This window comes from Paramisgurnus dabryanus, chromosome 13 (assembly GCF_030506205.2).
Source record: "Paramisgurnus dabryanus chromosome 13, PD_genome_1.1, whole genome shotgun sequence".
NCBI classification, from domain to species: domain Eukaryota; kingdom Metazoa; phylum Chordata; class Actinopteri; order Cypriniformes; family Cobitidae; genus Paramisgurnus; species Paramisgurnus dabryanus.
Genome location: NC_133349.1, coordinates 21,172,819 through 21,200,402, shown reverse-complemented (window position 1 = coordinate 21,200,402; position 27,584 = coordinate 21,172,819). Strand labels below are relative to the sequence as shown.

General features: G+C 37.0%; 1 protein-coding gene across 2 annotated transcripts; it reads left to right on the top strand.

Moving 5' to 3' along the window:
- The first annotated feature begins 47 nt into the window (after positions 1 to 47).
- Positions 48 to 26,197, top strand: prkcg (protein kinase C, gamma). 2 transcript variants are annotated; one of them, XM_065245920.2, is made up of 17 exons: positions 48 to 1,099; positions 1,669 to 1,971; positions 5,049 to 5,080; positions 6,741 to 6,823; positions 9,145 to 9,256; positions 10,209 to 10,337; positions 11,341 to 11,497; positions 11,977 to 12,178; positions 12,714 to 12,884; positions 17,492 to 17,665; positions 21,971 to 22,062; positions 22,244 to 22,306; positions 22,405 to 22,543; positions 23,580 to 23,660; positions 23,762 to 23,869; positions 24,054 to 24,194; positions 24,421 to 26,197. In XM_065245920.2, the coding sequence occupies exons 2-17, from the start codon at positions 1,742 to 1,744 to the stop codon at positions 24,583 to 24,585; spliced, it is 2,079 nt and encodes a 692-aa protein (XP_065101992.1). In that variant the 5' UTR covers positions 48 to 1,099; positions 1,669 to 1,741; the 3' UTR covers positions 24,586 to 26,197. The 2 variants fall into 2 exon arrangements, with proteins under 2 accessions (XP_065101992.1, XP_073667731.1); XM_073811630.1 differs by lacking the exon at positions 48 to 1,099 and having other exon boundaries at positions 1,122 to 1,971.
- The last annotated feature ends 1,387 nt before the right edge of the window (positions 26,198 to 27,584 follow it).

Here is a 27,584-nt window from a genome sequence, read left to right as displayed (position 1 = left end):
CATATTGGCTGGTACAACATCAAAAGGGATATTAATACAGGCTTAAACATAAACAATCAATACCATGAATATGATGATGAAACAGACTCTGTTTACATAATGTAATACAAATTTCTGCTCTGTTTTTATATTTTTCCAGTATTTTTCTCTATTTTTCTCTTTCCCTAAAAGATGCAGATAAGAGGATTAATCAGATTTAGTTATTTAATGTATTTTTTCTGTTTTATAGCTTTCACAAGATGAAATTAAAGTTATCTCCTGGAAGCTAGTGAAGTGATCCCTTGGGTGCATGTACCCCTGATTGGGAATCTTTGATACTCTTTTCAGGAAAACTAAGCTTCCTGTTTCTCAGCAGTGTTTCAGAATTGTGTGCCTCCAAATCCTGTCTATCCTGCCGAGCCATCCATCTGCCAAACAACTTTTAGAAAGCAAGACTGTAAGAGATACAAAATAAAGCTGACTATTGATCACTTATCAGATTATCTTATCTTGACCACATGCTCATCTGAACCAGAAGAGATGACCAAGGGCGAGCAAGCTGGTGGCCAGCATCTCCCTCTCCTGCCTGTATCTCTTTTTCTGTCCTCTTTCCCTCCCATCATCTGTCTCTCTCAATCTCTAGAGAGGGGTAACCCAGATTTCAAAAATGAATTGCTGCTTATTTCTCCTGAACTACTCCCTCCTCTCTCTCTCTCTCTCTCTCTCTCTATCACACTTTACCTCATCCTCTTTTTTGTTGGTAAAAACAGAATCAATCTTGGAAAGTGAAAATCGCCTCTTTTCCTCACCCCCTCTATTGGATGAAGGAATATACGTCCAGTCACTTCGTCCTGCATCTTCTCTGTTTTCTTGGATAGCTGCTTTATCATCATACTCTTAACTCTTTGTTTTCTTTTTCGGCTTGGATTTTTTTTTTATTGCAGGTGCATTATTTTCTTATATAGATCTTGTGTTTTGTGAGGTTGTTTTTCTACTTTTCACAAGTTAAGGATTGATTGTATTGAATAACAAGAGACTTGAAGAAGTGATAGGAGGCGACAGGTGAGGAAGAGGAGTAACTCGCCACCCTCATATCTCTGCCATACTGTCACATACACAGGTACTTCTTATTTATGTTTTTCTTTCTTTCATTCTTGCTTGTATTTTTTAATCAATCCAGTCTTCATCTTTATGGAGTGTCCTAAATTATTTGTGCTTTGTTGCTTCTCCTTGGAAGCGTTGATCTCATTTTTAATTAATGTGACTATAATTTTTTTTAGTACTGTATGTAGCATCTCCTGTTGTTTGATTTGCTTGTGTCTCATCATTTATTTCATCTTGATGCTTTCTTTTATTAACCTGAATAAAAGCTTAACCAAAGCACTCTACTTTTGACTGGTCTCGAATCAGCAGATATTCCTATAGGGAGTGTTTATATGTGAGATAAACAGACAGACAGACATAAACAAATTCAGATAGATAAATAGACATATGGTATGTGTGTGTGCGCGTGCACGTGTTTGTTTGTTTGTACACTAATCACTGTGTTTTAAAGTCCCTATGGAAGTTTCTCTTAGGCTGTGTATTAACCTCTTTTTCTCTCTGTTTCGCACGCTTCTCCTGGGAATCTCTTCTTTTCATTTCCTCAACATCACCACTGTGCTCCACATCTCAACGTCCTGTGCTTAGTCTGTGTTTAATCAGGCTTTTTAGTCTATTTTTTCACTCCCTTTATATATCCCTGCTCTCTTCAGCTGGTAGGATGTCTACACCAGTCTCTCCATCTCCATCGCTCTCTCCACTGGCCCTGTCCTCCCCATCTCCCACCTCCTCTCCCCTCCCCTCTCCTCTTTCTCCTCCGCCCAGACTCCCAGTCTTCCAGAGGAAGGGAGCACTCAAACACAAGAGGGTCATCGAAGTGAAGGACCACCAGTTCACTGCCCGGTTCTTCAAGCAGCCCACTTTCTGCAGTCATTGCACAGACTTTATCTGGTACTGCACATGTTTACTTCAGTGCTTGCCACATCAGTAACCTAACTGTCCTCTTAACATTGTTGTGCTGTTGCTTTAACCTTCATATTGCAATGCATTTTTTGTATTTATTGAATTTTGAACTAGATGATTTAGATGCGAACTCACTTTTAATGCTTTACTGAACTCGTATTGCGTTTAGTCCTAAAACTAAGAAATCAGATATGACTATCAAGTACATTTACATTTGACAGACGTTATTATTCAACGCGACTTACATTGCATTACAAGATACAGATTAAATCAGTTTGTGTGTTCCCTGAGGATCAAACCCATGGCCTTTTGCACTGCTAATGCAATGCTCTATCAAATTAGCTACAGTATTGTGTATGCAGTACAACACCACTGGGTATTTATGAGCATCCCATTTAAAAACTACCTTTTTTTGCTTTTCACTCCATGTCAACTTCCAAGCCTGCAATTGTCTAATGAAGCTTTACTGTGACTGCATCTAACATTGAACACATTCACATTACATTGCACAAAGCATGAATCCAGATGGCTTTGTGATACGACTAAGTCAACATTTACAATGAGCACACAATGTCCACAACACACACACAAATGCACACAGGTGGGGAAGAGGAACGCTGTTTCACATGCATGTTACACGGCCGTGCTTGCTTTCGCAGTCTCCAGCATGCAGTGTAAAGCTCGTGCCTTTAGGGGCTTTTTAAATTATGCAGCCCCTCTGTTTGAGCTGCCATTTAGCCACATGCTTCACAGAAACCGCATGCAACTGCGGCCAGCCATATGGGCTGTGGATCATTCACTCCTATAGCTTCTCTTCATTAGAGCAACTCGGATAGCTACTGATAGATGCATCTGTTTCTCATTCTGTCTATTCAAATCAATTCACATCCATTCCATTTAGCTTTATTGGTTTTTCCAAACACAGCATTTCCAAAGAATTGTAAAACGTGCAAAACGTATAAAAATAATAACATGCTGGGCGTGAATTTATCCACTGCCATCTAATGAATCCTTAAAGTGCGTCTTGCAGGTTAACCACCACTGTCGATTAATGGGTACATAAATCACTCAAGATATGTGTATAATTTTTAAAATGTCTCAAAAATGGTCTTAAAGACCACTTTTTTTACGTTTTTGGTATTAACGGTTTTTTTACGCAATTCTGCGATGACGTCACGTTGGGGAGAAGTGAAGGAAGCCTCAGCCAGAGCCATAGAGATAGATGAGACATTTATTGCTGTTTAATACTTACGTATACAATTTGGAAATCATATATACATCGTAGTAAATATATAATGTGTTATACTGCAAAGTTACCATGATAATTATTATTTATGATATCTTTGGAAATAAATAAAACTTCGCAAATCTGCTGATTTGATCCATTCATGTCCTGACCACCAGGCTAGAGATTTTTAAACATCCTTAATCCACACTTACTAGTCTATCAAATAATATCTCAAATATATTGTTTTGTGAAATAAAAGAATGCTTTGTTATATTGTTTATGCGATAACGAATCACACGATCATTTTATACGCAGCAGTCAGCAGCTGCAGCACACTCGGATCCGACCGCATACATACTGTAATAAACAGGCGTTCGGCGGCTTTTTACATCACGACAGACTATGCCATTTGAGGAGGAACCGCTCATTGATCACCGTATTTTTATAAATCCTGTACATGTTTGGACCTGCCGAACAGGTTGAGGACTTTCATATACTTTGTTTAGCAGAGAGGTTGAGCAGTTTGACCAGCGGGCTGCGGGAACCGGACGCATATCACGCCGCCAGACTGTGTTAACTCGAAATGTATAACTATTATCAGATCGACCCACCGGAAAAGTCCCGACTCTCTCGATTGCCATTCCGCTACTGGTTGTAAGAAAGTGAGTGCGTTTGGGTCGCTGGTCCCCGCGAACAGATGTGACGTGCCTCACTCAGCTTCCAGGATTAGAGACATGCTGCCAAAACCGTTTGTGCTGAAGATCGCATAAAGTTACACCCATTTCAGGCAGGATCATCCCCCTCAAGCCAGCATGCACGAGTATGTTAATTGTTTGTTTACTTTCTACACGAAGATATGCTAACGTTATGCTATCTGGCTGTCTGTCTGCCTATCTCTCTAGCCTATCCATCTGTCTGTCTGTCTGTCTGTCTGTCTGTCTATCTATCTATCTATCTATCTATCTATCTATCTATCTATCTATAATCTGCGCTATCAGAACTGTACTTTACTCGTCTTTCTATAGTCATTCTCAATGCTCTCAATGCGGCTTTGGGAAATTCTCTCCCCAGCGTGACGTCATACAGTGCGTTGTGGGGGAAAGGAGAATCATTGCAAACCGCTGTACTTTTTCATACTTTTTCGGGTTTTGTGATACCCAACAACATAAAATACAATGGATAACAGTTTAAATGTTTATTATCAACAAGCAAATTGCACAAATTCGTTGAAAAATTTTACCTGCAAATCGCCCTTTAAACAGTTGCATAAAATCATAATGTAAAAGTACCTGTTTTCATTGTCTTACTTTACCTGTGGACTCTTAAGCTTCTAGTCGTCTATCAAAGGTTTCACGCGTATACCATATATGAAAATGAATGCTCTTATAAATGCAATTATAATTTATTTATTTTAGTTCCCCCTCACCATCTCTCTACCCATCCTTTTTTTGTGTGTACAGTATGTTGATGTTGATCACATCTCTTCAAACCCTTCGACTTCTCTGAAGGACACTCTTAAACAGAGATGCTCTCAAATGCATTTCAGAGCGGATCATATCTAAAGTATTTGGTGTCAAAGCACTTGTGGGGTTTATGCTAAGTTGTGTTTTGCATAGCAAAGAGACGACAAGTCGAGAAACCTGTTATTATTGTACTGAAGAGCACTTAAATGGCCTGTCATATAAGAATTGCTTGATGTTACCTTATCTGTCACGATCTCAGCATCTGCTGTCTTCCCCTGCCCTCTGTGATTCTCTTCTTTTCACAAATCTCTAATATGTAATCTATCATAGCAATGTAATGAGATATGATGAGATTTGTCATTGATGTTTTACAGGGGAATTGGAAAGCAAGGATTCCAGTGTCAAGGTAAAGACTTTGAATGAATGTGGTAGTTTGTGGCAGTTACTGAGATGGAAAATACATAAAAAATATGATTTGACTTTATAACAACATGCATCATGCTTAATTGTCAGTCAAATAGTGAATCATATTTACTTATTTTATAAATGTTTAATAAACATGATTATTTATATTCATGTTACTTAAGCATTAAATTCCACATTTTGTCATGATGCAGCAAAAACAGACTATTATAGTGAGATAAAGTAAAGGGAATGCTGTATTGCTCCAGGGTATTTTGAGTTCGTATTTCATACTGTACTATCTTGACTGATGTCAGTTTCTCTGTTATGTTGGTGTTAAAAGAACAACACAATGCTGAGATTCATTTTACCTATCTTTAAAGTTGGATTGCCTCAGCAAACACTTTACAAGGTTTACATTGGTGTGTCATAATTCCATTATCTCTATTTCTTTATATTTTAGATATATATTATGCCTACATATACATACATATTTCATAAACCATTTAACACTATTTATAAGAAAAGTCACATTAAAGGAACAGTATGTAGGATTGTGGCCAAAACTGGAACTGCAATCACACAACTGGTGGCCAATACACAACATGACAACATAAACATCAGTTGAGGGCTGCAACTCCACTTTTTAAATGAATATATCCTGGCCCGACCTCTGTTGTCAATGATATAAGTATTTGATATGAAAATGATTTCTTAATGTCTAGTGACATATCAGGGCAATTTATGATTCATTAATATACATTTCTTACATACTGTTCCTTTAATAGTCTATTAAGCTCTGCAAAATAACTTTATTTAAGTACACTCTAAAAAGTGTTTTTTACACATTCTTTGTATGTTGTTAAACACATTATTAACACATTATGTGTCATTCTGTATTGATTTTTTTAAATAAATAAATACAGAAGTTACATATGGTTAAATTGTTTTTATAAGTTAGTATTTATTAAGCATTTAAAATAGTATTGCGTGTCGACATAATCTCATAATCAATAAATTGTTATGCATTTGTACATTTGAAGTCATGCCAATATTGTTTTTTAATCCTTAAAGGAGCTGTTTGTAGGTTCTGGGCTGTACTAAATAACTCAAACACTTTAGCATAATTGTAGATATTAACATGCTAATTTTCCATATCTGTTTCTCTGAAAAACACTGCTGTAGCCATTTATTCTCTTTTTGAAATGCACATTCAGTAAAATGTCTGTTTTTGCTTTGGTCCGTGAGATCCTGCCCAATGCCAATTTTCCTTAATAGTGTATTTCGACAGCTTGGTTGCCAGTTATCACGGTTGCCTAATGCGACCTTCGGTGGACGCAACGTCCAAAATGAGCCACCGATTGAGTTATTAAAATCCACACGGGCTGGTTTATAATTTGCAGACAACAAAAACATTGCAAACATAAAAATGAGCAGATGATCTTAATGCTTTCAATTATCATGTGTCAGGCATCCTAAAAGGGTAGGCAGGGAAAACGGCTCCAATATTTTGAATTTAGACTGCGGTACCAAGCCAATGCTACATTCAGCTTCTGTAAAACTAAGAAAAACTATTCCAAAGTTTTACCCTTGTTGTAAGGTATGTGAATGTTTTTTGTGTAATACAGCAATCACTTGAACAAACTTGTTTGTGTTTCTCTTAGTCTGCAGTTTTGTGGTGCACAAACGCTGTCATGAGTTTGTCACTTTTACTTGTCCTGGGGCGGTCACTGCACCTAAAGCAGAGGTATGTACAGTACTGTATGTGCAATGTGTACACAAGTGTCTTTGTATGTGTATGAATGTGATTCTACACTATCAGGAGAAAATGACAAAAAATGGTCCCTAGCTGTAACTGGGGCAATTCCCCTTTCAATAGAGGACACTCTTAGAATGGATGTGTTAATACAACACATCAATGTTAGTTTAGGGACACACACTAAATGTCCCAGAATCCACAAATCTATTGTGTTATTATTGGAACTACACATTTTGTGTTACTTTTACTGTATCAAAACTTGTGTTTTAATTTAACACTAGATCAACATAAAATGACACATAATGTGGATAAAACATGACATAAAAAAAGTGTAAAAAATGAACACATTCTTTCTTAAAGTGTATTAGAATAAAGCTTCACACACAGACATTACGGAAAATACAAGGGAAATGCGTCCAGGATTTGTCCGGGATCATTAGATTATTGGTTCATACACACTGCCAATGATTTGCCGTAATCTGTGCACGCGTTCACACAGCCTATCCCGGAAAGACACGCGACGTGTTTAAAGTCGTTTGAAGTTTGCTTATTATCCATTATTTCTCTCTCCAGAAACCACTCGCATACATTTTTGTTTATGATAAGACTTAGGAGCGTGTGATGCGCCGTTCTAGCATGCTGGTGAATGATCTCAGCTTCAAAGTGGATATTTGACGACTTTGCAGGCATTTCCCGACGTGAATGTTAATTCCATGTAAACCCCTAGTTTTAAATAGCTGAAATAGCTTCATGACACGCACGTCCTCACTATGACACGCCCCCTACAGCATTGTTTCTGCGTCTCATTCACACTGAGGGCTTTCTGTGTATCTTACGGCAATGTAACTAGGTCCTCTTTCCGGGAGCGATCTCAGAATATTTACGGGATGTGTTTGCATTCACACACAAGCTTGTCTGCCAATTTTATTGTGTATTTTCTGAGACCAAAGTGCTGTTTGAATGAGGGCTTAGTATCTCAGAGGTACATATTGGTGCTAAAGGGTGCATACTAGTAGCTCAAAGGTACATATTGCTACCAAATATGTACATATCTGTATATAAATGGGCCTTTTTTAAAGGGTACTATCTTAGTTACAGCTTGGGACCAATTTTTTTCTCTTACTAGGCATAAACATTTATTCTTCTTCCTTTAACATTTCCTTATTTTACTTTTCTCTGTATATTGATTATCACGTCTCTCTGCTTTGATCGATACATTTCATCTTACAATCTCCTGTATCTTCCATTACCCATTCTTATGTTCTTCATTTTTGCATGGCATGTCATTTATTTTTTTGTCTGAGTAAGCCACACAGAAGTAGATCTTACAGTCACCAGGCATCATTTCCTTTCCCCGACTATCCTTTTATTGCTTTGTCTTGCATTTCCTCCCTTTTTAAAAGAAAACCCTTATGTAGGAAGAAAATTGCACTTCTCTCTCTCTCTCTCTCTCTCTCTCTCTCTCTCTCACTGTTATTTATGCTCTGATAAAACATGCAGGGAAAGTGATGTGATGGTGTTACTCTGCTACTGACAGTCCCGTAGTACAGAATGAGTGGAAAGAATAAGTGTGAAAGGGGAAAATGGTGTCTGTTGTAACACACGCCATCTATTTTTCACCGTTTCTCATTTATTTCACCAGTTTCTTGAGCAAAATGCAAAATGTAATGTAAAAAGTGAAATGGATGTAAAATGAGGTAGAGGAGGAAATATTGTGTGCAGCCGTTCATGTGTGACAAGGCTGAAAGGAACGCTGGACAGTGATGCTCGTGTGAGAGACAGAGAGAAAAAAGTGGGAAGGAAGATTGTCAGAGGATGAAGAAAAGGAGCAGCCAGCATGGAAAGAGAGAGAAAAAGTGAGAAAGAGAGAGCGAACGAGGGTTTAGGCATTTAGGAGGATTCAGTTTTCACAGCTGAGCTGAACTCGAATATTCATCCACCATTCATCCTCAAAATAGCCTGAGCTAATTGGCTCCGAGTGAAAAAAGTCACTTTTAAAATGAAGCATTTCTCTGGACCTTGAGAGAGAAAGAGAGAGAGAGAGCGCCAGAGGCAAGCAGAGTTTGTGTGTTTATTATTTGTGCGTGTGCGTGGTCCGTCTGTGCATAAAATCATATCGTTCTATTTATAGAGCAAAATCAGACACATAATTTCAATCTCATTCTCTTTTTCTCCTGCCCGGCCTTTTCAGAGAATTGGACACTTGTGGCTCTCTGTGTTAAATATGAAATCTCATCAAAGTGCTATTGCTAGTAGACTTAAGTGATTAAATAATTAAACTAGCACACCATCTCGTTTTGTCTCCACAGGATCTCAAGAGTAAACACAAATTTAAGGTACATACATACTCCAGTCCCACCTTTTGTGATCACTGTGGGTCTCTTCTCTACGGCCTCATACATCAGGGCATGAAATGTAGCAGTGAGTCTATTTACTTCTAATGCAATTCAATCACAATGCAAGGATATTTAAACAGTTGTTTACTTCACGGCTGTGACAAATCCTTTGGCATCTTTCATCTTCCCTATTCTAGTACATGCATCCAAAATTCATGACATCTCAAACTTTAATTAAACAATTTTTCATAAATTTATGTATTTTATAAATTTATAAAAATGGGCCCCCTGACACCATCTCGCACCCCCCTCCAGAGGCCATGCCTCCCAGTTTGAGATCAACTGGTGTAAGTAAATAAAATAAATAAATTTTATATTTCTTTGGGTGAACTACCTGAGGTTCATACATATCAACATCTTATTTACACCCCTACAATATTAATTCCTACATATAAATCTAAACCGTTAAAGGCTGGGGTGCATGATCTCTAAATGCCAATGTTGACATTTGAAATCACCTAAACATCACCTTTTTCTTTTGATAGACCCGCCCCACACATACGCAACCCATGCAACAATGTCGGTTAGTAGATATGCCCCTACTGCGGATTGGCTACAAGTACGTTTTGGTACTTGGACCGACTCCCTGTGTTTTTCAAAAATCATGCACCCCGCCTTTAAGCTTAATCTGCATGCCATAATCATCACGATGTCTGTTATAAATCAACACAATTATATGTATTGCTATCAGTGTAGACTGGTGATGTTTTATGTCAGGCTTTTAATAGCTATTTAATGCTGAATGAGAGATTGAATTAATTCCCTTTAACTCTGCTTTAATCCATGTCATAACAACCATATCATTTAATATAATTAGCCTGACAAGCTTCCCCCCCATAACATAATAAGCAAACTGTGAAGGCTGACAGCTCATGTTTCATGTGTCACTAGGAACGACGTTGTTACTATAACATTAATCTCTTTTGGACAAGCATAGAACTCAAAGTTGATATCTTTTTTATCTATCCACTTTTGAGGTTGCGACATGAACGTACACAAGCGCTGTGAGAGCAGCGTCCCCAGCCTCTGCGGACAGGACCACACCGAAAAAAGGGGACGCATTCGTCTGACCGTGCGTGGGGAGAAAGAGGATTTATTTGTTACAGGTGAGCATATCAGCAGGTCTGAAATCTGTTGAACACTTTTTCTCTGTTCATACCCTGAAGAACAATCTGTTCCTTTCTCTTACGGAGAGAGGAAGATAAATTTGCTGTTTAAGGAAGCTGCCCAACACAGTTAAGTTTCCCTCCAGCAGAGGGAAATGTTTGTATACGGCATCGTCAGATCATGAGGATAAGGCTAATTATAAACACACAAGCTGCTGTATTACAATGCATTAGCTGCATTGTGTCAACTGAACTGAGCATGTGGCCCTCAGATCAGCCCCACCATAGAGAGATTAATGAGGAGTGAGAAGACTACTAATGCTGTACGGAGAACGTGAACGCTTAAAATGCACTGCTGTTGTTTTAATGAGAACCAGCTGCAGGTCTCATGAGTTCATTTAAAAACCTTGTTAAATCAAAATGAGTGTTTTGTGGCTTTTAGTATACATGTGTTAAATCTGAAGCTGTCTAAATGCTAGTTTTCACTCTTAAAAAAAAAAAGATAAAATGTACACCCTATCTTACTGGTAAAATAATAATGTAATAATGTATGTGTTTGTATGTGATCCTACGGTTGGTTAGCTCAGTGGTGCTAATAACCCAAAGGTTGCCAGTTCAATTCTCATGGACGGCAGGTAGCACCTGAGGTGCCCCTGAGCAAGGGACACTTTACCCAGATTCTTTTTTTATTATACCTTTATTTATTGTATTGTAGTTATTATAGTCATTTTTCAGCACCAGTAAACCAAGAAAAATTCCTTGTACAGTATTTAAGCCCACATTACAATTTTCCAATCACATGATCTAAAAATAAAAAAATTAATACTTTTATACGGTACGCTATACAACTTAACACATACTGTACAGTATGCAGCATATCAACTAAACCTCAGCGCATGTCAACACCTTTGCAAGCGGTTATTTCATCTGATGCGTAGCAACCTATATTTTTCTTCCACATCCAAATTGAACACATGCATACTTCTCAATATTTATGTTTTAGTACATGAAGCACATAATCTGATTCCAATGGACCCTAATGGCCTGTCTGACCCTTACGTGAAGCTCAAACTCATCCCTGACCCAAAGAGCCAGAGCAAACAGAAAACCAAAACCATCCGTTCTACACTCAACCCTATCTGGAACGAGAGCTTTACTTTGTGAGTGTTTATGTCTTCTTTCTGTTTGTGTAGTAGATTTACTGTATGCTGTTCATTTCTGTATAGTTCTTTAAATAAATATATCTAGATTTATGTATTTCATGAAGAAAATGAATGATGCCTCCCTGTATAAATGACAATGGTCATTGAAAAATAGGTCATTGAAAAATAGGTCATTGAAATTTGGTTCCCCCTGTGATGTCAGAAGGGGATAATACATCCCACCCCTTAATCTGCACTATCCAACCACGGCACTGCCATTTAGTGCAGATATCAACTCATTTGCATTTTAAAGGACACATCCAAAAATTGTACTTTTTGGCTTACAACTACAAAGTGGCAATTTTAACATGCTATAATAAATGATCTATATTTTAAACTAAAACTTCACATATGTACTCTGGGGACACCAAAGATTTATTTGTCATTTTAATGAAATGTCCCCTTTAATGTGTTTTTTTCTTAATGTGCGTCTGTAGTTCAGTGCGCGGGAGGCAGTGGGACAGACGTTTGTCTGTAGAGGTCTGGGACTGGGATCGTACCTCAAGGAATGACTTCATGGGCGCCCTGTCATTTGGCGTTAGTGAAATTTTTCGACGTTCTGTCAGCGGCTGGTTTAAACTTCTCAATCAGGATGAGGGAGAGTATTATAACATCCCTGTTCCTGACCCAGACCTGCAGGTAGACTCTCTCATCACCTCTTTGTTCACCTTTCTTACACTTGCTAATTATGAAATTTGAGTTTTTATTACTCTCACATCATTACTTCTTTATCACTGTTTTGGCTAGTGTTGATAGAGCTGAGCTATTATCCAAAAGTTACAAGCTGCATACATGTCAATCTATAAACTATATTCTACCCTTGAGCAGGGCACTTAACCGAGGGTTGCTCCAGGGAGATTGTACCTGTAATAGATGTGCCGTAAGTCACTTCAGATAAAAGTGTCAAGTAAACGACAAATGGCACATGCAATATTTAAGAAAAGATGCTGAAGAATGCCACCGGCTCACACCTCAGGCTTACAAATAAATGCACATATACAGCTACAGTATAGAAACATGTCTTCAATGACAGAAACGCATGCTAGCACACTGCATACTCTACTCCAAGCCTTTTTTAATGAGTACTGGTATTATGCTACTATTAAAACACTGCCACAGGAGGGCAGTATAGGTTTAAGTAGACTTATGATTTTCTTTTTCTCTCTCTTTGTAGGTGCCACAAGAAGTTATTGATCCCTCTATTCCTCCCGTTACTGCCTCCTTGATGGGACCTGTGACTGCTGTGACCACGTCTGCTTTAAGCCAGGGTCCCAAAGGCCAAGGTGGAATCGGACTGCATGATTTCAACTTCCTCATGGTTCTGGGCAAAGGAAGTTTTGGCAAGGTATACAATGCATGTACAAAACACATGAGTAGTATGTTTACAGCTAAAGTTACAGCGTTTTTATTTAGTTTAACTGAAAATACACAAATATTTGTATTAAAATATATTTTTGTTTAAACTGTATCAGGCCATCGTCCACAATCAGGCAGGGTTGCCAGGTTTTCACAGAAAATCTGCCCAGTTACTACTCAAAACCATCCCAATTCCGTTTCGAGGGTTCTCCAGGAAAAATCTGATTACGGGGGTATAAACTGTGTTTTTTGGGAAGGGCTCATCTGTTAAAATTCTCATTCCCGGCGCTTAATATCACATTATGAGGTCATATAACAGTTAGGTTAACAGTTTTATAGTAGCCCAATTCCAAGGGAAAACCGCAGACTGCATACAGGGGTTTGGTCATATCTTGCATTTATAAGCAACTGACAAGAGTATTTTTAATAAATCAGGTCCGATCAACATTTTAGGAATGTTGCTACTTTTTATTATACAGTAGTACATATTATAATCTTAAAAATTTGTGGTTCCCAACCTTTTTCACTTAAAGGCCCCCTAGTTTCCCACAACAATATTTGAAGGCCCCCCACTCACTCAATTTTTTCCACATAAAATTAAATAGAACTTAGAATGACTAGATAGATGTATATTCGCTACTAAAATGGCCAAATAAATAAGAAATAACTTTTTTAATTTTTTTAATGCTTGTTTTGTCCAATTTTAATAATTTTGAGTCATCTTGAGGCCCCCTTGAAAATCAGCTGAGACCCCCTGTGGGCCCCGACCCCCTGGTTGATAAACACTGTTTTAAATGTAATGTATTGAACTTTTTTATTATATTTGAAGAGCTCTTTTCCAAAATGCTATAAATCAATTTCAGTAGTTTTCAGAAAAAGTAATTTTTTACATAGACCCACACATTTTGTGAATATTCAATTTATTCTGTTAAAATGTTTTTTTTTTTTTTTTTGCTCAGTCTGAACATGTTGAATAATGATTTTTAAATCAAACAACAAGTAAAAAAATTCCAAACACTATAAATCCATTTTTTTTTTCAATAAATTGATGGTTTGTCTTAAAAAATAAATAAATAAGAGAACATGCAACATATAGTCAGGGACTCTTCATACTTCATTTTTTTATTTTCTTTGTCCAGTCTGTGTTTTTTTTTACCTCAGGTGTAGGTCTCGCTGGCTCATCAAGACCATCAAAAGTGTTACCGTTTAAAGCACTCATTTTGAGCAATGAATGAATATAAACAAACCTATTTTCATAGCGCCACTATTGGATTGCGTAGAACGCTCACCGAATTCTGACTTGGTCGAGAGGATAAATCGCGTTTAGGCTAAAATAGGCATTTATTGCGTTTTGGAGAAGAGCTCTTCATTTGTTTCTCAAAACAATCTTTACTTCATCTTTACGTTACAAAAAGCTACACGTGTTCAATCACCTGTATTGTAACTATAACAATAATAAAAAATTCAATAGCTTTATGTTTTTTTATGTTCTTGTATTGAAAGACAGACTTTCAAAAGGAAATGTACCCTGAACATTTTAAAAGGATAATCTCAGTTTAAAATTGCAGCCTGTGGAAAGGTCACAGTAAATTCACTGACTGTCTACTTTATTGGATCACACAACTTTATTTAATCCGTTCTGGCAAAGAAAGCTGTGTTTACAAGTTACCAGGCTGTTTGAATGAGTACTTTGGAGAAAGTACTAATCATTAGATTTGCTAGTGTGCCAGCTTAATGCCATCACATTCCCTTTTTCTCTAACTGGGGGTCTAAATCAAGTGCCAAAGTGGACCCAGATATGTCTGCTTTTAAATTCTCTGTAGATGAGAAGTGGAGTAACAAGGTTGCAGCGTCCTTGAACAGAATTAGGCCCTCATTCCTGGGCTGCCCCTAATTTAGGCAAATGGGGAAAGAAAGCATTTTTAGGTCCCAGCTGCAAGAGAATGGGTTGATTTAACTGTCCCAACATTTGCAGCTGTACCGTATGATGCGAAATTTCACAGTCAGGGTCCAGTGAGTTGCATACCTCATTCACATTGAAACACCTGGAGTTGTGTAGATGCATTACAATCCTGTTATGAGTTCAATGAAAGTGTCATTTTCTATTCTGCATGTGTAAGGAAAGGTCGGTGGGGTGGGAGTAAGGGAATGTTGAAATATTATGATGCAAACTAATCAACCAAAGCATTATTCTTCTGTCTGTGCTGAGCGTTTTCTTGTGGTTGTCATCTGTCGGTGCGCATCACACGAGTGAAGGCCTGAGCTGTTTGATCCCTAAAGAAAAATGACATGAGAGCGTTTGTGCTTTTCACACACGGGAGGATACGTTTTTGCTTGAGTGTAACGGAGGATCGTTTGTTTGTCTATGTAGGTGTTGGGAATTGTAGATTTTTGTGTGCCTTTGTGTGTCTGTGCTGGTGAGCATATGCGTGTGCGCGCACTTGCGCAGTTATTTGGTTATATAAGAGACCCGGGTTATGCTCCGTAGACAGCACATCCTCCAGGGTGCATAGCCGTGCTAAAGAAAGGATAAAAACGAGGGACGAGATTAAAGAGAGGCCCAGAGAGAGAGCGAGAGACCTGGGACCCAGAGATAGAAAAATGACATGAGAGCAGAAAAAAGAGAAAGATGTGAAGAGAGCAGCTCGCGTGAGGAAGAAGCTAATCTACATGAAAGAGAAGTCATTTGGTTTCAGTTTAATTTGAAGTTTCTTGTGGCTGTCATCACAAAAAAATCTTAAGAGAAAAATTGAATTATGCTTTGCATAAAGAAAAAGGCCTACAGTACATTTTGGATAATTAAGACTTTTGCTTTTGCATTTTATTTAAAGCTGAACAATTCACCGTAAGACATTTTTCACCCCACAATCTCACCCACAATTACCATAATGCATTTTAAAGTTTTTTATTATTTATTATTCAGTAATGATCGTCTTACCTTTCTGGGTGATTCTCACGAAATCCAGATTTAAAAGTTGTCCAGCATCAGAATTTTTAAAAAGCCTTTGAAGCTATTTTTTTGCACATATAAGATTAAGGTCTGAACTTACTATAACTTTTTTTAGAGGATTTAAAAAATATTTCCTATTGAATTATTAACATTTTTTAGATTATCATTATCAAAAATTATCATTACCGCAACATGTTATAACATTAAATATATGCATTTACAAACTCATGTTTCAGTAATGAGAACTAAAAAGTTGTCTAGGTGTCTAAAACAAAATTTCAACTTTTATCTGGAGAGAAAAATAAGCATTGCTTATCTGGTAGCCATCTTGAGTGTCACAGTCAATTATGTCCCTTCCAACAATATTTTTTTGAAAATGTTTGAAAACAATGATTGAAAATTGTTGCAGAGGATGAGAAAATTGGACACATTTATATTCCTTATTATTGTCTCTACAAATACCACATGTTTCTTTACTGTAAATGTTTATAGTATAACATGCACTGAAGCTTTTTATTTTTTAGATTTTTTAATTATAAATATTTCCATGTCAAAGAACCCAAATCCAGTCATGGACACGTTGCGGTAATGAAAATTTTCCCCTTAAAGGCGGAGTGCACAATGTTTGAAAGCCAGTGTTGATATTTGAAATCACATAAACAATCACGCCCCTACACCAATAGAATCTTGACCTTCTTTTGATAGACCCGCCCCACACATAGGCAACCCAGGCAACGATGTCAGTTAGTAGACACGCCCCTTTGCTGATTGGCTACAAGTGTGTTTTGGTAGTCGGCCCGACTCCCTTTTCCAAAGTGTTTTTCAGAAATTGTGCACTCCGCCTTTAAATGTGGAAAAAACAACAAAATTGTATGATGTCATTTGAATTCATATGCAAAAAAGTACATGAAGAAATGTTTGTAACAGTATGACACCTCATAAGTCTAATTTTGCGAAAATCACCCTTCTGACCCATAATACAAACTTTTTTATGTTTTATTGTAAAATAATAGTGATTATAATGATTACAAACAAGTCAACACAGAAAATATTGTTATGTTAATGCTGCATAAATGAAATTATTACAAAATATAAAAAAATTATTGCATTACTGTAATAGGACACTGTAAAAGTTGTTTTACATAAAGTATTTTCAAATTGGCCATGCAAGTCATTTCAACTAACTGTTTTAAAATCATCCCTATTGATGAGTTTCTATATATACTCAAATTAAAAATTTATATACTCAAAGTAAAAATTCAGGAAGTTTATTGCTAGGGTTAGGTTATTATACATATTTAATGTTTTACTTATTATAATGCATATATCACATAAAAACAATACAAATATGGAATTTATTTAAGACAAGTAAATGTGTGTGTGTGTGTGTGTGCGTGTGTGTGGGTGTGCGTGTGTGTGGGTGTGCGCACGTGCGTGCGTGCTTGTGTGTGCAGGCTCATGTTGTTTGATTTGAGTTGATGTTCCACTGGATGAAGTCTGTGCATGTTAAACCAGCGTCAAATGATGTTTCCCTTTCTCATTTGGTGTTTGTATATTGGTGTCTCTGCTGGAGGAATGTAAGCAGAAGACGATGAAGTCTTCATTATTAGTTTTCATGAAGTGTGGGTTTCCTCATCTTCACACAGGTGTTATTGGCAGAGGAGAGGGGAAGTGAGTGTCTGTTTGCAGTGAAGGTATTGAAGAAAGATGTGCTCTTTCAGGATGAGGATACAGAAAGTGCAATGGTGGAGAGGAGAGTGCTGGGCCTGACGGGACGTCCACACTTTTTGACCTCTCTATACTGCGCCTTTCAGACTGAGGTCAGTGTGTAAACATATGAATCTATAGGAGTATGAGGTCATACATGCATATGCATGTACAGTATGTAAATTATGAAATATATGTTGAAATGTCTTGTAGTGATGAAACAAATACATTCTTCACCTTAAGGCAATTGTATGGTCTGAACTGAAATCTTATTGGTCCTTCCTGTCCACTAGTAATCTCCCCCGATTGGTTGTTTTTAATGAGGTTTTGTGAAGTGACATTGTCAGCTGTTTAAGCTAAGCTGTTGTAATAATAAAGCATCACCGTTATGTCATTTACCTCAGTAAATGGTTATATGCTTTGGCATTAATAAGGACTAATAGATTAAATTTATTATTATTGGCTTTGTGCCTTTAACAAATTATATACTCTTTACATTTTGTTTAATGGAGTTTATATAATGAACAAAATAATGAAACATCTACCAATATGATGATATCATAGTGGGAACATTTTTCCATCTTTTATATCTTTCCAGCTTTCTTGAAAGACTGCTGTACTTGTCCTAAACTGGCAACCTGGAGCAGCATTGTTGATTTATGTCTTTCCTCTGCCGCTCTTAAATAGAAAGACGTTCAGTTGTTCATATTAAAAGATCATTTGTTGATCGCTTTACATTTTTTCACCTTGACACAATAAATCGTTTTCGAAACTAATGACTAATCTACAATTCAATCAGCCTTTTAACTCTGTTAGTTGTCTGAAAAATGACTTTCCCCGGTGTTAATTGTCAGACCTCTTTTAATAAACGCACACTGTGAAGTGGCAGTCAGCCTAATAAAATAGACTGCCAGCTAAAGTATTCAAAGAGAGAGAGTGTGTGTTTATGTCTGGCCATAATGGCTTTTTAAGGTTTAAATTACTCCATGTCAAATGACTTGATGTTTGTTCTCATGTGAATTCGTGACAAGCACTTGGCCTGTATGTTACAGGTGGGTGTGTCCGATTGTATCAACTACCCAAGTTAGCGTCACTCCATCAAATCAGAGTCTGTGGTATAAAATGCAGCAATCTTAATGATCAGTTGATCATTGAAGTCTTTCTGACACCAGATGCTCTAATTTGAGTCTCTCCAGAAAGAGTGGGATTTACATTATCCTAGTAATGAATGTGTTTTCATCACAACACTGATGTGCTGCTCTAGCTTCCTACAGAGTTTAGTCCATTGTGCCATCACAGTTTTTTAATTGTGTGTCTATATAATTGTGATCTTCATAAGAACATTATACATAAATAAATACAGATGGACTCTATTGCCTTTCCCCAATGATTTTGATGGTAAATTTGTAAAATTCAGCTAAACGGATTAAAACAAATTAAATGGAGCTGAGAGGATTACTTTGTTATTAATAGCATAAAACAAACAAATTAGCCAAACAATAGTAGTTATATTACAATAAGTATCAAGCGTGTCTGCAAATATAAAACAGGGAACATGGATTTGTATATATGGATACAGATTATTGGTAACATTTATTTTAACGTATCTTTGTTACACATGTAATTGACCTATGGCTAAACCACACCCCCTCCACTCACCCGGACAAACAATCAACATTCGGTGAACAGGCGCTATGGCAGCTGTCACAGGAGGAGACATTTCACAGGAGGCAATTGATGATTTTTGAAGCCAGAAAGACTATATATCATCTCGAAGTCACCAAAACGGAATTAACTATGCATTGGAGGGTTATATTAATCATTTTATTGTTGAGAAGGTCATTGAAAAGCTTCAGCTCCACACAAAAAATTACAGGTCACAGTGTAAACTAGATAGGACAAGCCTTTTTACCATCGTTACCAAGAGTACCTCTCTGTTAGTTTGGTGCTACAGTATTTAACGTTACATGAATCATTCAGCTCAACATGCTATTACATATAACATTTGTTATCTCGGTTATTTACAGATATTGAAGCTAAGCGACATGATGTACAACGCCGCTAATACGTTAACGTTTTCTAATGTTAGGATAATGTTACGTTAGAGATGTTAAAGATAATGTTCAAAACGTTTTTGACTTAGCTTAGAACAGATGTAGACATCCTTGTTTAATTTATCCACGTTTAGTTGGTGTTGTGGTCTACCGCATAACTTAATGCAGAGCAAACACTTATTTTGGTTGAGATGTGGCTTGGGAAATGGTAAAAAATACGGGTAAAAAATACACAACGTCGTCCACACTGTAAAAAAAATTCCGTAGAAATTGCAGCTGGGTTGCCGGTAACTTACCGTAGATTTATATTTATGTTTTTTACTGGCAACATTTTGTTCAAAGTTAAATGAACATTAAACATTTACAAGTCTTTGTCTTTACCAACCCAGTCTCACCCCATGTCGTCAATATTTGACGACACTTGACCATTCGTCAATATGTGACACGGAGGGTATACCTTTCGCGTCATTTTTTGACGAACTGGGGACTTCAATACTATTACGTCCGTTGCATTCTCTTCTCCTATTTTCTTACCAATTTCGTGTCGGTTTAGGGTTAGATTTACATAATGACATCCCTACCCAAACCTAACTCTAACCCCAACGCCAGGTGACAACTGTTTCTAACCCCAACGCCAGGTGACAACTGTTTAATTTCGCGTACACTGTTTAATTTTGCGTAATCTAACCCTAAACCGACGCGAAAATGGTAAGAAAATAGGAGAAGAGAATGCAACGGACGTAATAGTATTGAAGTCCCCAGTTTGTCAAAAAATGACGCGAAAGGTATACCCTCCGCGTCACATATTGACGAATGGTCAAGTGTCGTCAAATATTGACGACATGGGGTGAGACTGTGTTATCTTTACAGAGTAAAACTAAAAAAACAGCATCAAGCTAAACATTCTGGGAAACAAAATCTGAAGCAAAAAACAGAAAAAGGTTGATGATGATTTCTGGTTCCCAGAATGCTTTGCATGAGGTTGTTATTGACTTGTTAATATTTACAATTTATTTAACTTTGAACAAACTCTTGCCAGTAAATAACATAAATTTAAATCTACAGTAAATTACCGGAAACCCGGCTGCAATAACACTGTAATTTCTACTGAATTTTTTTACAGTGTCCGGATACCTAGTGTCAGAGTTGCATGTACCCATGCACACCGTTTGACCATTTTAAACTTTAAACTTCAATGCATTTCAATGGACGTGAAAGCAGAGAATGTCTGAGTGTATTGGGTTAGCTAGCGCACTGTGATTGGCTCATCACGTTTGGGGGCGTGGTTTAGCCATAGGTCAATTACTAGTAATAACAGTAAAATGCATATTACCATGCAACTAACCTGAAAACCAAAGTATGACCCTAGTTAGTACCTACTTGGTAAGTACTGTAGAATTCCAGTCTCACGAAATTACGTACCTATAGTCAAGTAATTGTTTATTATTTTTCGTAATACTGTCAAGAATTCCCACGTTTATTTCTGTTTATGTGTCATTGTAATGTATTGGTTACTCAACTGTTTTGTCTTTTTTTTCTTACCATTGTCGCTTCGGTTTAGAGTTAGATTTACATAAAATGACATCCTTATCCAAACCCAACTCTAACCCTAATGTCAGGCGACATTGGTTTAAAAATCAGAAAATATAAAAAAGAAATCAGAAAACATAGTATAAACCAATACTTAAAGTGACATCCTAACGCAAACACCAAATCTAACCCTAAACCGAAGCGACAATGGTTTGAAAATAGGTAAAAGCAGTTGAGTAACCAATACGTGACAATGACACATAAACAGAAAAACGTGAAACGTTTGCGCAAAAAGGCAGAACAATGTGTCAGTGTCAAGGAAAATACTTGGTATGTATGTAATTTCTGTAACAGTGACACCATACAATAAAGTGTAACCAGAATATATACTTACGCAATTTAATATGCAGTATTCATAATTATTCATTACATTTTTCACAAATGTTTCATATATTTACATGTATGTCATATTGTTACGTGTATGAACTATCAGTGCACTTTTTTGTCACTTTCTAGACATGGGTGTCCAAAAAGTTTAATGAAATTCTATTTTATTTATATAGCACTTTTCACAATTGTTCAATGTTTTAAAACCAGATTTACATTAAAAACAGAAACAACATAGAAACGCAAAGAACAACAAAAGCACAGACTCTATAAATAGGCATTATAGGCAGGTAATTATGTGCAATATTTGTTAATAATTTGACTAATAGCTAATCAACTGTGGGCTTGTTGTATGTATTAAATGCGTTGCATGTCTTGATTGATCATTCATGTTTGATTGGGGAATGTATATCTGCTGATGACTGATATTATACGTCTGGGATGCAGGATCGTCTGTATTATGTTATGGAGTATGTGAACGGCGGTGATCTCATGTATCACATTCAAATCGTCGGGAAGTTTAAAGAACCACATGCGGCGTAAGTTGCTTGCCTCTCCTTCGACGTTTTATTTCAATCTGTTTTCTGTTTCTCTTATTTCCCTGCCTTTATTGATTCAGCTCCCTTTTGAAATCATTTGTTCAGCATGGTTTTCTCATCCTGCCCTGCAGTGTTGCAATGTGTGTTTAATGGAGTTAATGAGAGATTTTGGTGTTGGCAGGTTTTATGCTGCTGAGATAGCTGTGGGTCTTTTCTTCCTGCACAACAAAGGCATTATATACAGGTACAAGACACGGATGAATACTGCATGTGCTTACACAAGCCATAATGTTACAGTCAATTAATATCTCTCTCTCTCTCTCTCTCTTCTCTAACTTGAAGAGATCTAAAGCTGGACAATGTCTTGCTGGACAGTGAAGGTCACATAAAGATAGCAGACTTTGGGATGTGTAGAGAGGGCATGATGGGGGGAGACACCACACGGACATTCTGTGGCACACCAGATTACATTGCACCTGAGGTCTCCCTCTCTATCTCTCTCACTTTCATTTTTGTATTTGCATGCAAATTTACAATATATGGTGCCATTCACTTACAGTGTATATTTGACACTAATAAAAAAGGTTCAGGTAATTTTCATTATTTAGTTAATTTTGCTTAGCGTTATTCTGTTATCTCTATGCACATAATGTATATGGAAAGCTATAATAATAATTGACACAAAGGTGAAACAGACAACAATAAATATGTTTATCATTTAGTGTTATGTGCTTATCTCTCTTTCTTTCATTTCTTCTCTCCCACCTCGCTCTCTCTTTCATTTCATTCATCATCTTTTCATTCTGACCTTGGCTCTGTGTTTACATTTAACAGCCAGTGAATGTGCACAGTCAGCAGTTGTCTGTGTGTACGTACATCTACAAGTCTTTGTTTGTGATTGCATTTAGTGATTGCATCTACTGTGGTGTTTACTACGGTTCGACTGATGCATGTGCAGAATTGTCTATGCATGCGTTTTGTGTGATTAAAATAGTGTGCGTAGGTCTGTCAAAGCTCTGCATGCTTCAGTACTGTATTAACCCAGCAGTTAAACTGGCTCGCATTGATCACAATATGTAAAAAAAGAAAAACGTCATTGATCTTTGTGTCCCTGTCATTTTGAAAAGATGCAATATGTGTCCCTGCAGGCAAGGGAATTAATCTCTCTTACTCGCTTTCCACTGACAAACTCACGGCTGACACAGAAACACTCGCATATTTATTGTGTAATTATCTTTAATATGATTTTCTTGTGCTTATTTGAACATTGTTCGGCTCCATTTAAAGATGTCAGGGTACATTAGAGCATTCTGCAAAATAAAGTGTTTTTCCATCCATAAAATGAAAGTAATAATCATGAAATTAAACATTTAGGATTCTGTATAGGTGGTATTTTAAATTAAAATTATTAGCAATGTGTTTTTGGAAATGTCATTCTATTGCAACTTTTTATCTATTTCTATTCATTACCTTAATTTTAATTGAATCTTTACTATTCACATGTTGTTTATTTTTAGATTGTGGCATACCAGCCGTATAGTAAGGCAGTAGATTGGTGGTCATATGGAGTCCTGCTGTATGAGATGTTGGCTGGTCAGGTAATTTTTCATCCTCTCTATCCATGATCCATTAATTCGGTCTTTCTCAATAGCTCTTTATTCCCAGCACCCGCACTCTGTGTCTCCTCTCTTTTCATCAGCCTCCATTTGATGGCATAGATGAGGAGGAGCTGTTTCAGTCCATCATGGAACAGAGCGTTTCATATCCTAAGAGTCTGTCTCGGGAGGCGGTGGCCATCTGCAAAGGGGTAAATCTGTTTCCTCTTCTTTCGTCTCTCTGCAACCCGCATGTGTACAGGTGGCATATAGTATCTCATCTATAATACTAACAAAACCGGCAAAGATTTACACTTTTTAAATAAAACTGTCAGACTAAATTACTGCATTAGTATTTATTTTATTCTGTGCTCACTCTTTGTGTTTGTCTTCCAGCTTTTGACCAAGAACCCTGCTAAGCGTTTGGGTGGAGGAGAGGATGCAGAGACAGAGATACGGGAACATCCATTTTTCCGCTGGATAGACTGGGACCGGCTTGAGAGACTGGAGATACAGCCTCCCTTCAAGCCTAGAAGTGTTAGTATCACCTATCAAAACACAATGTGTGTGTGTGTTGTGTGTGTGCGCCTGTGTGTTAGAGTTTGTCTATACTTGCACTGGCCCAGTTTTTACAAAGTGTATACATTGAAACATGTTGAAACTTACTTTCATGGCCATTTGAGATGTTTCTTACTAGTTATAATGTTTACTACCTGTAGAAACAAACACAGTCAATCTGATGTTTTTTTTCTTATTGTCGCAGGGTGGTCGAAAAGCAGAGAACTTCGATAAGTTTTTCACATCTGCCCCTTCTGCCCTCACGCCCTCTGACCCGGATGTACTGGCAGCCGTAAATCAAGAGGAATTCCAAGGCTTCTCCTACATGAATCCAGACTTTCCCTCCTCATCACCTCTAACAGCCATCTGAGGAAACCCAAATCAACCAGCACCAATCATCATTCGAATCTTGTCTGCTCCTTATCATAACTACGGTGACCAAAAATGCATTGTGTAGTTTAGCTTTAGCTGGCTCACAATAGGATTCAGTTTCTGTTAGACCAGCAATCACTTTATACAGCATCACCACACTATTCAATCATTAGTAAGAATATTAATAATAAGGTATATATATATATATTTAGCCTGTCCACCCAGAAGGTAACACACTGAACTAGTTAAGAGTCATGCCCTTATCTGATTGGACCGCAGAATCTCATTGGGTTTCCCATTGCATGCTAGTGGTTGCCATGACCCAGTTACATAGGCTATTACTGACATTTCCCCCAAGTTTTAAAGCTCACCTTTAGCTGATTATTCCGTTTCAGGTAATGCAAATGAACAAATGTGGTTCTGCTTGTTTTCACGCGAGATCCTGTTTGCTCCTGGTTTATTTAACCAAACAAGTGAAGATAGGGGAATAAACACTGGTAATCCTTTAGCATCTGAGAACTGATATACAAGCACAGTATATGATTTAGGACTTACACACGTGAGAGCTTGCAAAAAGATAACTAATGCCATAGCATATAAACATGTTTGTGACTTAAATGTTAGATTATATCAATCTGTACTGTAGATGCTCAATAAACTTTGCATCATTTTAGCATTGTACAAATTTGAGTGTTTGGGATCAGTTTTCCATCCATCTAAGAAAAACCTTAATACAGTATAAAAATACAAAAGTCATATGAAGAAAAGGCAACCTCAGCTGTTATTTAGCAAATACTTATTAATATATTGCACAGTAATCTATGAATCATTGAATTGATAGCTGTTTTGTTTTTGCTTGTATGACTTTTCACCTTGGGGTTTCTGAAATGCACTTGTCTTAGTCACAATCATGAGGCTTGACCTGAAAAGACCCGAGTGTGCATGCTGTGCCAAAACTGTCCATCTAATGTAACCGGAAAGTTGCAGTGACGACAAAAATACTGCCAAAAGAAGAGCAGGAACATTTCGAGGAGGTGAGGAGGGGTGATGTATAGATGTGAAAAAGAAATGTGTGAAGACAAGAGAGGAATTGAGATCTAGAGGTAAGAGGAAGGAGGGTCATACTGTGTTAATTCAATTCCTGAAAATGTGAATGATTTCAAATCTACAGTGCAGAAAAAAACATTTTCTTTATCTATATTTAAGTATTTTATTCAGTGTATAAGATATTTTAATAATATATTACATATGAATTATTCAAGTTTTAATATTTTCCACACTTTAATTCTCATATGAAATATGTGTTGTTTTAAGCATGTTTAGACATTTTTTGCTGGGAATACTGTTCATACTGAAAACACTCATTAAAACAATTATTTTCTGCAATGTAGGAATGTTTGTCTTTGGTTTATTCAGAATTTTCATATTTTTAAATGTCCTTGTTGTTACAGGGTAATTATGCATTAAAGTACTGAAATATTAATCAACAACATGTATTTACTGCAGGGTTAGTGTTTGCTTTATGTTTAGTTGCATGTACTTACTAATAATTTACTGTTATTACTATAGTAAGTACATGTAATGTGTAACAAACACACTGTAAAATAAAATGGTACTAAATTTTCCAGTTTGACAGCATTGTGGAGTCATCTGTGACATTTGTAGCAAGGTAGAAATTTACTGATTGCTTCTTGTTTGACATTTCCCAATCTTTCTTCATCATTTTTTCATTGCGGTTGGTATTGTACTATAGTACAGGTAGTTATACAGTTGTACTCTAAAGATCTTAGATGTAAGTTAAAGGGCTAGTTCACCCAAAAATGAAAATTCTGTCATCACTCTCATGTTGTTATAAACCTGTATAAATTTCTTTGTTCTGATGAACACAAAAGAAGATATTTTGAGAAATGTTTGTAACCGAAATGTTCGTGGACCCCATTTACTTCCATAGTATTCTTTTTTCCTACTATGGAATTGAATGGGGTCCACGAACAATGTTTAGTTCCAAACATCCCTCAAAATATCTTCATCTGTGTTCATCAGAGAACAAAGAAATGTATACAGGTTTATAACAACATGAGAGTGAGTAAATGATGACAGAATTTTCATTTTTGAGTGAACTATGCCCTTTAAGCCCTGGTCTGTTACACCTGTAGTTAACTTTCAGATGAACCCATCTGACTAGCTGGTTGAGGGGCATTTTATTAAGTTGGAACTATTTCAATGTAGATTCATGGACTGGGCAAACAAGTAGACGAATGATACATAACTTCATAGATAAAAAGACTGACTGACACAGATGCGTGATAATTTGGTTATTTTGTATATTCAAAGTTTTGAAATAAAATAATTAAAGGCTAAAGTTGAAATAACCATACACATACACCTACAGCAGTTGGTGCTAAATAGCACTAAAAGCTCGTAATCATAGGGGAACCGTTTTTAGTGCTATATACTGTACAGGGTTCCCATGGGTCTTGGTGAATCTGGGAAAAAAAATTCAAGGCCCTTGAAAGTTTTTGAAAATATACATACATAGATTCAGGTCATTGAAAGTGCTTGAATCTATTTTGTACAAGAAGTTTTCTAGAAAAAAAATCCATATTATTCCCTGTAGTGTAGGATAATATCATAAAAATTCGAGACTTTTTAAGCACATGTGCTAAACTGTTTGCTTTAAATGTTTATATCTTCTGTATGTGACTGTTGATTCATACCAAAATCCTTTTTTGCATAGTTGTGTTTGACACATCAAAACATCTAGGGTAACGTATGTAACTGTTGCTCCGCGAGAAGGGAACGAGATGCTGCGTCTCCCTTGCCATACTTCCTGCATCCATGTAACCCCGTCTTTGGCAATATTTCAGATGCGATATACTTCCTGACTCCCGCGTCACCCTGTCTTTGTCGTTAAGCCTCACCATTGGTTGAATTTGATTCAGACGCACTTACCCCTGGAGGCGTCCCCAAAGTGTCCCCACAGTGACGCAGCACGAG